The sequence below is a fragment of the Glycine soja genome, chromosome 3, assembly GCF_004193775.1.
Source record: "Glycine soja cultivar W05 chromosome 3, ASM419377v2, whole genome shotgun sequence".
Classification (NCBI taxonomy): Eukaryota; Viridiplantae; Streptophyta; class Magnoliopsida; order Fabales; family Fabaceae; genus Glycine; species Glycine soja.
The window spans coordinates 24,667,911-24,679,903 of NC_041004.1; the positions used below are offsets into that span (position 1 = coordinate 24,667,911).

General features: G+C 31.3%; 1 protein-coding gene across 1 annotated transcript; it reads left to right on the forward strand.

Moving 5' to 3' along the window:
* Positions 1–3,719: 3,719 nt before the first annotated feature.
* Positions 3,720–7,391, forward strand: LOC114406324. The gene is made up of 9 exons (XM_028369015.1): positions 3,720–3,851; positions 4,707–4,778; positions 4,888–4,953; positions 5,043–5,140; positions 5,240–5,277; positions 5,404–5,491; positions 5,595–5,933; positions 6,567–6,632; positions 7,023–7,391. The coding sequence occupies exons 2-9, from the start codon at positions 4,715–4,717 to the stop codon at positions 7,173–7,175; spliced, it is 912 nt and encodes a 303-aa protein (XP_028224816.1). The 5' UTR covers positions 3,720–3,851; positions 4,707–4,714; the 3' UTR covers positions 7,176–7,391.
* Positions 7,392–11,993: the final 4,602 nt, after the last annotated feature.

An 11,993-nucleotide genomic window follows, 5' to 3' on the forward strand; every position in this document is an offset into this window, starting at 1 on the left:
AAGATGTCACGCTAACTAAGAAAATTAATTAATCACATTTAATTACATCAATTTTAATTAAAAAATTATTTTTTTTCAATTTACCCTTCATTAAAACTTGATATCAAGAATAAGAAAGAACCATTGAAACTAGCACTTTAATTAAATTAAAGGTATTTTAGAGATAGTAGCATTAAATAAGGTAAAGTTGGTCGAAATTTTTTATATTTGAGACAAAAAAAGTTCCTATATTTAATACCAAAGGCAATACTAACTACTCCATCCATCCCTAATTATAAAATGTTTTCAACTAATTCATATCCCTTAATAAAAATAGTTAATCACATTAAATTTGTCAATTATGATTCCAAAATTAACATTTTTTATCTCTTCATCCACTTAATTGCTTTTCATTAATGTTTGGAGAGAGAATAATTAAATAAGGGTATGTAGGAAAAAAAATAATTAATGCATTTAAAAATTAGAAAATGGTCTTATAAAAAAGGACAAATAAATTTCTGAAAATGATCTTATAATTAAGAATAAAAGATATATTTAAAACTCTATTTGACAGAATGGATTCTTTATAAAAAAAATAAAAAAATCTTGAGTGTAAAAACAAATATCACAAGAAAAAGTGTTAAATTGAAATTTTAGAATTTTTTAAAACCTTTTCAGAAACAAACAAAGTTATTGTCTAAAAGATAACTTTATATAAGATAGATAATTGTTTTTTCAAAGAAAAAAAAACATGTTCACAATGAAAACAGATTTTGTAAAACAAGATAGATTTTCAATATCAAATCAAATAGCCTAGATCCCTTAAAATACACAAGAGATAAGCAAAGATCAAACATAGAAAATTATACTGATTCATTTCTACAATTGAGGCAACATCCTTTCTGATAAATCATCAAGTATTACAAATTTATCAACAAGTTATAAATATTCTATCACAATCACTTTTAACTTTTACAAATCAAACTCTAGCACAAAGCTTGAATAAGTCAAATATTTTTTATTCTACCATCTTAAATATATATATATATATATATATATATATATATATATATATATATATATATAAAGATGTGACGTTATCTATTTTTTTAAAATATAATTTTTTCAGAATGGATTATTTTTTAAATTTATTTTTCTAATAATACAAGTTGAATTTATTTTATTCATATATTAACTTCAACATCAATCTTATTGTAAAAGAAACAAATATTGACAATTCATAAATGCTATTAATTTTATTATAATTTTAAGCATTAGAGTAAACTACGAAGAAAAAAAGAATTATAGTAAACTTATAGCACTTACAGGGCAACATTACAATTACACTACCCATATTCCCACATTATAATTATCGTGTACTGAAAAATATATTCATTTCAAAATAATTATTTTTTTTAACTTGTTAATATAATATTATTTTTTATTTGTATCTCTTAATTATGATATTAATGATATAAGCTATAAAATTAAAAAATAAATCAATGATGATAAGATTGATTTTATAAAATTGTTATTTTTTATTTATTTATTGGTTTTTATTTGTCAGTGTAAACTAATTTAGATCAACAATTATAATGAGAAGGAGGAAACTCTTAGTAGAATTATGACAAGCATCTAGTGAATTTAATAACCTTTAAATAACTCAGTTATAATACGATCTGAAATTTCACTACAGGTTAAGATATTAAGGAAGATTCGGATGCTCGATTTCAAGTAAATGGGAAAATGAAAGAGAAATTCACCGTTCATGAACAAGGGGAGATGATATTTTGTGGGACAACTCAATACCATGGGCTAGGTGACTCGATTGTTTTTCCAACAAATCCATGCGTGCCCCTCCTTCAAATTACTTAATTATATTAAGATCTTGAATATCACAAGAGGTTAAGTAACAAAGGAAGATTAGGAAGCTCAATTTCATGAAATGCGAAAATGAAAGAGAAATGCATCAAGCATGAACAAGCCAACAAGGTGAGGTGGCAAAATTTTTTATGGACACTAAGTGAGCTTGGTGTCTTGATGGCTTTTGAACAAAATGTATGAGCCACCCTTAAAAAAATAGTAATTATTGCATTATGATGTTTTCAAGGAAAAAATCTGAGGTCTTTGAATGCTTAAGAGTATGATCTTGGTGGGAAGCGAAAATGAAGCTTGCAAGAAGAGCAAACCAATGACTTAGCTAGGCATGGTTTTAAAGTGCATTGTCTCACCATAATTAGGATATCAGTATTAAGATTTTTCAAAATCTTTACACCTGCATCGCAACCACAATTATTTATAATAATGACATCATCCGTATTTGTTTGTAATTATTCACAATTATTTTTAATTGCAATGTGATCGCCATCTCAATTTAATTTGGAACTGGATTAATGTGAGTTTGGTGCGGTTGATGTAATAAGAAGAATAAGGCGAGTCTGGCTTGGTTTGGGAAATTTTAAGGGTTTGAAAATCAAGGATTTCTCACCATTTAATTTAGGATGGTAAAAAACTAAAAATCTCAATATTTTCTGCAATCTACACGGGAAAGATATCAATCAAGTATGTCAATTTCATGTGATATTTTGTTCATATAAATTACTCATTCTTAAAATTGTTTTCTATTTACATTTAAAGGATGGAAACACTTTTAAAAGGAGAGTTTGCATGTGCACATTAACATTGGTATGCAAGTATGGTTGATGTTGATCTGTTAGGTAACCTCAATTATGAGACTAATTATCCTAGAAATGGTGCATTTTTATATTTATCTTTGCATATAAAATTGACTCAAATAGTGTGCAGTTTATAGATTCTAAGTTTAGTGGCACAACTTAAATAATCTACTTCACGATTTTTTAAATACTACAAAAATTCATACTTTTTTTTTATTTCATCCAAAACTGCGTGAATCATGATGAATCTTTAAATAAGATTGAACTTGTCCCCAATAATTGCCTTGTGAATGTAGATTGTGTAACTATTTTTCGTTGCAGGATATACGAATTGGGTCTTATGTTATTCCTTTAAACAAGTGTCATATGCTAATGAGAATGAATTGAGATGCGAATATACAGCATCATTATTAAAGACATTCACTATTTACTAACTTTCTATATTTAATAATGTTTAAAATGTGCACATGGTTAGCGAGGAAAATCAAGGTAGCATGATTTTCTAACAAAAAAATGGGAAACGATAATAGTGTTGTTCCTTATGTACGGTGACAACTAGCAAGAGCCTCCACCTCTATTTTGTGCTGATGCAGTTGGCATATTATACTTTTTTTTTCAAAGGTTAGAGTGTCGTGGATTACGAGTATCCTTCCACATTCGTTAGTCTGGCTGGTCCAAAAAAAATTTACATCAAGAAAATCAAGCATGGGTTAATCATATGTGAATTAGCAAAATCTTATATAATTGGGTCAATCCTATGAGTTAAACATATTTCCCTCTATAGTTTTATTATTTAGTTATGTACGGCCAAGAGTAAAGGAAAAATCAGATTTTGGTTCTTAAATTTGAGTAAAAAACAAAACCCAAAATAAAAAGAAGGAAAAAACCTTAACCAGTTATATTAGGTGTCACTTTCTTGGAGAATTGAAAATTATATTAATATTCATTGAACGAGTTCCATTGGTTATTCAATTTCAATATTAAACGTAATTGAAGAGAAAAATAATGCAATATTTTATTCAAAGACCCTGCGACAAAAGCAACCCTTTCTCTATATAAAGCCCCCCTTGCCTCTATTGTTCTTCCCCCTTCTCCCTCTTGCTTCTTTCAACAACTTAGCATTGTATTGTCTTCAAACTTTGCTTCTTCCATACTTTCTTCTTTTTCCTTAGCCATCATTGATTGTTGCCTTTCTTGGTAAGTTAATAGCTTCAGCTGTTCTTTCATGATAACATTTTTCTTTTGTTTGCTTTTTCACTCATTGTCCTTGATTTTCGTGACCCTTCAAAACATAATTGAGATTAGACCATTAGTACCATGATCATGGTTTTGAGATTTTGTCTCAAAACTCACCAGCATGGAACCAGATTTTGGATTAAAGAACAGTACCATAACTCTGTTATTTAGAAATGTACACCTGTTTATATGGTGATTCTACACATTTTTTCCTTGATAAGATGAGGCTAAGAAATAGGCATTGCTGTAAAGTGCTATATTTTTTTGGCCAATAATAAACATTTTAGTTGGATCGTGAAAGTTTGTTAAATGAGCAAATTGTATGCTTTCAAAAGTTTATGCACTTTTGGAAGTGGTTTGCTCTGTCATATGAACTCTGTTCAAAGGTTTTATTAATGGGTTTGTGTGTGCCCTTTCATACAAGTCCATATTGCTTCAAAGTTGTATAATTTAAACTTAAAGCAACTTTTTAAAGCCATCACAAGTTTCTTTAAGTTCCGTGCCCCAAAGGGGCACTGTTTTACTGCTTTTTTTCCTTTTTTTTTTCCCTTTCTTTTCAATTCAATCCATTCCACTGGTTGTGGATTGTCCACCAGAAACTTCACAAAGCCTTATCCCAAATGGTTTGAATTTCCCCCTTATTGACACTTTTTGCCACTTTTGGTGCTAATCTGAGTCAATAAAAACATCTATTTATTTTGTTCCAAAAGGCCATGAGGATATGTGGCTAGAAAATCAAAATGAGTTGTCCTATATATTTTGATTGGTTCAAGTTTTGGTGGAACTCACATTTTGGTTTCTGTTCTATGTTTTAAGGCTTTAAAATGGAGTTCGAGGACCGCTTCAGACACCAGGCTCAGAGACCAAAATATGACTGCCTTCTTTTTGGTGAGCCTTGTATTGCAATCATAACAACTTTATGATACCAAATTGAAACATAATTTTTTTCATATTCATGTATTTTGTGTTATTATAACTATGAAATTTTGTTCTGTAGATTTAGATGACACTTTGTATCCCCTCAAATCTGGTCTTGCAAAATCATGTCTCCAAAATATTAAAGGTAAGCCACTGTGCCATATGCCTGTGTCACAGCATTTTCAGAAATGACTTTATAATTTGTATTGACATGAGTGGTATCATTGATCATAGACTACATGGTTGAGAAGCTTGGCATACACCCTAGCAAAATTGATGACTTGTCCAACCTCCTTTACAAGAATTATGGAACAACTATGGCTGGTCTAAGGGTAAGCTTCCTAATCAATTTCCTGTGAAATCGGTTTCCATTATTAAATTCTTAAAACACTAACAGCCTGTAATTGATTTTCATTTCCTTTTCTATTCAGGCAATTGGATATGACTTTGACTATGATGAATATCACAGGTACCTTACTTTTTTCTTTTATTACACCATCACTTTCAAACTGCTGAAAAGTGATTTTTTTTTTAAATTAATTATTGTGTTTATTTTGAAATGGTGTGACATTGGTTTTTTAATTCCTTCTTGCAGTTTTGTTCATGGAAGATTACCTTATGAGAACCTAAAACCAGACCAAGTTCTGAGGAACCTGTTGCTGAGCCTACCCTATAGAAAACTTGTAAGTTGTTTTATGACCAATATTGAAGCAGTAGAATTGGTCACATAAGATGGTGCGTAGTATCTAATGTGAACTCTATTGCTTCTCTTGTTTCTATCAATAGATCTTCACAAACGCAGACAAAGTTCACGCGGCGAAGGCGCTTAACAGGCTTGGATTAGAAGACTGCTTTGAAGGAATCATATGCTTTGAGACCCTTAATCCCATCCACAAGAGCATTGTTTCTGATGATGAAGATGACATTGAGTTTGTAGGTTCAAGAACCACCAATCCAACCACCACTTGTAATGGTTCAGGCACCTCTCAAATCTTTGACATCATAGGGCATTTTGCTCAGCTCAATCCCAGTGCAGTCTTGCCAAAGACACCAATTGTTTGCAAGCCATCAGAAAATGCCATTGAACTGGCCCTCAATATAGCCAATCTTAACCCACAGAGAACTGTAAGAAATTCTCACCCTTTTTGGCTTTGTGATTTAAGGCTAAAATTAAAATACACTTTTATTGGCTCGTCTAATTTTTTGGATTCAAAAAGTTTCACTTTGTTGTTTAAAATTGACTCAGTTAAACCACGTGATTAGATATAAGAAGTTAATATACTGAATATTAAATCATTCGGATATTACTCGAGTTCAATTTTTGACAAAAATAACTCTTAATTAAGTTTTACTTATCTTTTTATTGAACTCCGACTTAGTAAGAATCTCTTTTTTCTAATGAACCGCATAAGTAAGGCAAAAAATTAAATCGGTTTGATAAAATTGGTCATTCCCTCACTTTACCTCACTAACTTAGTCAATTTAAGAAACATGACAAATTCTAAAAGATGTCCCATCAGATAGGCATTTACCACATCAATAAAAATTAATACCGTTTGTACAAAAAAATGATGAAAGGATCAATTTAAGACCGAAGAAAAACATTTAAAACTTAAGGGATAAAACTGATACCAAAACATAAGATGAGACACCAAAAGTGTATTTTAGTGATTATCTAGTGTTGTTACTAGTTACCCTTTGTCAATTATTTTTTCTGGTTGCTGAGATTTTTTTTTTGGATTCTCTATGTCACTTTAGTTGTTCTTCGAGGACAGTACCCGCAACATACAAGCTGGAAAACGTGTGGGGCTTCACACTGTGCTGGTTAGTCATTGGAATCTTTGTTATTTAGTAGAAACTTACTTGCTTCTAGAAACTATTATTGGTTGCATTTTAATTTGTCCAAATCCACCAATGTACTATTTTTTTTTTGTACAATGATCGTACTCAGGTTTGGTTTGAATCTAGGATCGCATGTATATTTCTCCAAACTCCCTCATGCATGTTATTGTTGGTTGTATTTTAATTTGTCTAAATCCACTAATGCATTTTTTTATTTTTTATACAATGATCGCATTGAGGTTTGAATTTAGGATTTCATGTATATTTGTCCAAAGTCCCTGAGGCATGTTATTATTGGTTGCATTTTAATTTGTCCAAACCCACCAATGTACCAATTTGAGGCTTTATTACTCATTGATTGTTAAAATCCAGGTTGGTACATCACAAAGATGTAAAGGTGCAGATTATGCTTTGGAAAGCATTCACAACCTTAGGGAGGCTGTGCCTGAACTATGGGAGGCTGATATAAAATCAGAAGCTGCATACCCTGGAAAGCTAGCTGTGGAGACATCAGTCACAGCTTGAGATTATTATTATGTGCATGAAATTAATTAAGCCCCTTCAATATTGTTCATTTAATCAAAATTGAAAACCCGACCACCAACAAAAAAAAAAGAGAGAGAGAGAAGAAGCCCACGGGAATTCCCCCAACTTCAGATGATGTAGTTGTAGTTGATGTAGATGCTTTGTAAGTTGCAATAAATTAGTCATTCAAATAAGTCCTCCTTTTTGGCCTTACTATATTAAGAATCTAACTAATTACCTTCCTCATTCAGCAAAATTCCTTGGAGATTTAGTTTCGAGATGAAGTTTTCATTAAACTATGATTGGTGCAGAAGATCTAGCAAAATAAACAGAAGCCAAAATAATTAAATTATAAATTGACTAAAATAGGAAATAATGCCCACATTTTTAAATTGTGATCTTACAATTGTGTAAATTTCTATATGTAAAAAATAACTTTGTCAAAATATTAATTAACAGAAATTGATTTTATGCCAAAAAGACGTCATAACATAAGATGTTGAAAATAGTGGAGAAAGAACGGTAAAATTCAATAATTGGAGTCATTGGTCCACTTGATAAGGAAGTGACTCGTTCTAAAATAAGATGAGTTCAATTTTTGCTGATGATGTGAAGATTTTATTGGTGAGTGATCTATAAGTAATTAAGCATTCTTTGAGTCTTATACCTAACCCTAATGAGCCCGCGAGATCCAATTCACTCAAGCTTGAAATACAAAAAAAAAATAAAAAAAAATCAATGATAAGATCCATCTTTAAGAGTATTATAATATGTAAAATATTTAATGAATTACGTTAACTTTTTTTGGATAACTTTATAATATAGTATAAAATATTTAATAAATTACGTTAACTTCTCTTTCACACTGCAAAACTTCGGAGAAAGTATTCCACGACCAAAAAAATATTAACTGACAAGCGTTGGTTGTTCAACCCAATTCAAGTGTATATTTCACGTGAATTGTCATGCAATTGCTCGTTGAGTTGTTATGAATAGATCAAAACAATTATAATTGGAAGTTAAAATGGTCAATTCCACATCTTGTTGATGTGATCCTTAATAAGAGTGATGGATCGCTTGATACAGGTCACAGAATATAAGTCAGGGTAGACACTACAAGGATTATCTTGATAAGTCCGAGATTTGTTCAACTACATATAGTGGATCTGAGGCGCAACAGAAAAGACAACAATTTTATTTAATTAAAATGACAACAAAAAATAAAAATAGGTATGGGCCTTCAAATTAATTTGGGCTGACAACGAAAAAAATAGAAATAGGAAAAAAAAAAAGACATAGTTGACATGGGTCTTCAAATTAATCTGAGCCTTCAGCAACAATTAAGATTCTTGGTAGTGCTTGTGTCTCTAGGTCTTCATCCTTCTCTACTTGGGCCTTGTTAAGTATGTCTGATACCATTTGTTGAGTGCTGCTAGGTGCACCCAGCATTTTTGCTGGTGCACCTAGCACTAAGGGGAAAAGACATTTGTACCCCTGACTTAATTATTTTTTAAAAAATGGTTCATTCTCGTCTCTCTCCCTCCCTCCCGCGTTCCGCTTCTTCTTCCTCACCATTTTTTCTTCTTCCTCGTTACTGAAGCTTTTGGTCTCCTCCCTCCCACGTTCCGCTTCTTCTTCCTCACCTTCGTTCTTCTTCCTTTTAGTCTAGGCTGGTCTCAAAAAAGCTTGACCCACGGTCGTCATCAACCACAACGCATTTGTTCCCCATCGTCATCTTCTTCGTCGGAGTTTCATTGTGCGACCGCGCCGCCGTGGGTGTTGACTATCCCAGCCAAGTTGATGGTGGTGTTGCTGCCTCCGCGCGTCGGCATTGTCGAGGTAAGCATCGTTGCGCTGAGTTTGCCAGCGTCGTTTGCAGCAGTGGAAGTTACGGATCAACTTGATCCGTAAGGTTTGCAGGATCAACATGATTTGAAAGAAGCTTACGGATCAACTTGATCCGTAAAATTGAAATTTATATATTAATTTATATTAACAGTCAATCTTAATTTTTTGAAAATACTAAATATTAGATGAATTGTGAGAAAATTGAAATTTATATATTAATTTATATTAACAGTCAATCTTAATTTTTTTAAAATGCTAAATATTAGATAAATTGTCAAAAAATTGAAATTTATTTAGTAGTTAGAAAAAACCATTAAGAAAAAACATTAGCTCATTTTAAAATTGAAATTAATTAGTAGTTAGAAAAAACATTAAGAAAAGCCTCCTGACTATAGACATTTTATAAAAGGCCTCCTGGTGAGTAGTTAGAATGGTTTAGAATGGTTAAGAAAAGCCTTGGCTCATTTTGGTAATGCATCCACCTCCTGATTATAGACATTTGATAAAATAATTATTTGATAAATTTTAATTAATTATTTTTAAAAATAATTACATATCATAAACAATAATATGTTAGCCCTTTTAATTATGAAGTTATACCAAGCAATTTCGTGCATTTCACTCCCCTCCCTTCGTACCATATAGCATGGCTCTTAAGATTTTATAGAATTTTAAACAAATGCACCCTAAACTATCCCTTGTACATTATTTCTTTCCTTTCAAACAAATGCACCATAAACTATCCTATCTTGAAACAAAATATTATTGGTTAGAGTAGTAGTGGACTGAATCTGTTAAGTAAGGTTTATATTATGGTTTTTTGCTCCATGCCTTTGAAAGACAATTTAAGATTTTTATATTATCTAAGAGTTGGAAGTTGGTCTTGTTAGAGTATACTTAACTTTGTTATTTTTGTAATATTTAGCATTTTTAAAAAAATAAGATTGAACATGAACGTTACGGATCAAGTTGATCCGTAAGGTTCTTTAGGATCATGTTGATCCAAAAGAACCTTACGGATCAACTTGATCCGTAAAGTGTGTAGACATAGTTTACGGATCAAGTTGATCCGTAAAATGTCTGAATATGCATTTTAAAAATTGCTAAATTTGAATTTGGTGTGTTTTTGTTTCTGAAATTTGCAGCTTACTTCATCAAGGCTATTTCTTTGTCACAAAGTGTTTGTTTGAACTCTGAACAACGTGAGTACTTTATATATTCGACGAATTTTTTTTCAACGTTTAGTATTACTTTGGTAGAAGAGTAAATATTGCTTATAATTTGGATCATTCTTATTAGATTGTTGTCACAATTTGTTTTGACCTTAGTCACAATTTGGTTGTAAATAATGAGATGTTGACATAAAGATAAATAGTATATATTGATTAGCATAAATTATGATTATATATAGATATATCCTATTTCAGGGAAATGAATGAATGAGAAATTAATAAAATATTATTTTCCTTTTATTTTTTTATAGTCTTTAATAGTGTTTTTCTTAGGAGTAGATTATCATAGTTTTTTGCTCTCTATCAAGTCACTAATACTAAATGTTGCATTTTGCTTTGTTCTTCACGCATGTACATTATTTATGGTATTATAAAGGGGTTAAAGTATTGGTTCACGTAATTGATGTTAATTTATAGTGAGAGGTGATAATCTGACCAAATTAAGGTGGTAATTGTGAGCATTCCACTAGCCGCAATAATCGAATCTTCGGATTCCTTGATAATTATTGATTTCTTGCACCCTTGGGAACAAAGTTATAACTATCGGTTCACGTAATTGATGATTAGAGATATTTTCCAAACATATGATAATGACAATTTTCTTCATTTAAAAAATTCCAAAAGATACCTAGTGCTTGTCTGAAATTATCCAAATATTCCAAACCATATATTTCTATTAAAACTAGTCTCATTATTACAAAGATAAAAGTCACAACTAGAGAGAGTTGAAGTCAAGTAGGGCAACTTCTTAGCAGATGTTATAGCAAACTCAAGCCTTGTTTGATTCTCCAACTGTCTGCAGCAAGACATGGCAAACTTCAATTCGTGAGAAAGTTCCAGAGTGTAAGAAGTAGCCCAAAAATTCATACCAAACATTTTCCTATAGATGTTAACTTATGTACCTCTTCATTCTTGCCCTTGCCTCTAGTGAAGAACTTATAACCGCTATAGAAGAGTACACCTTATCCAGTCAAAGAAACAATCACGAACTGCAACAACAGAAGGCTTGGTAAAATATCAATGTTTTAGCATGACCAAATATCAGAGAAACATGTACAAGAAGCCATGACGTGACCAAAATATTCACAAATGGCAGTGGCATTATTCAACTCAACCATCTATCTGCTTAGCTAGTAGTTTCAATAATAGATCAACTTTCTCACCCTGACTTGATATATACTAGTTTATGTGAGTGTGTCAGTATGACGAATTATATCACAAGTGTGTGTGCTTGTGTGCATGTTGTTCTTCAAGAGTTACTGAGGTAAATTCCCTTGAATTTCAATGTCAACATAAACTTGTACAGGGCTATAATGTTGCCAATACGATAATGACTCGGTAGTCAGCATCAAAATATGGTCAATCTGAATATCCTAAACTAGCATATGAGAAAGTTTCTAAAATCCTAAAGTGACTTAACCAAGCTTTCAATGATTTTAATCACTCATTCAACCATGCTTTCAATTATTTTAATCATTCTCATTTGTCATTGGTGGGTTTGTGAGACTCACGCATGTCAACTTGTCTGATTCTAACTTTGAAGGGGATATTCCTTCCCAAATCTCTCATCTTTCCAAATCAGTGTCACTTATAAGTAATGCATATATGTTAATTTCAAAGTGAATATCCTTTTTCTACCAAGTAGTGCCTGAAAAAAGATAATGCCTATATGCATTAGACCAATGAAATTTGAGAGAATGAAATCAGTGATGGAATTTGCAGTACTCATTTGCAAATC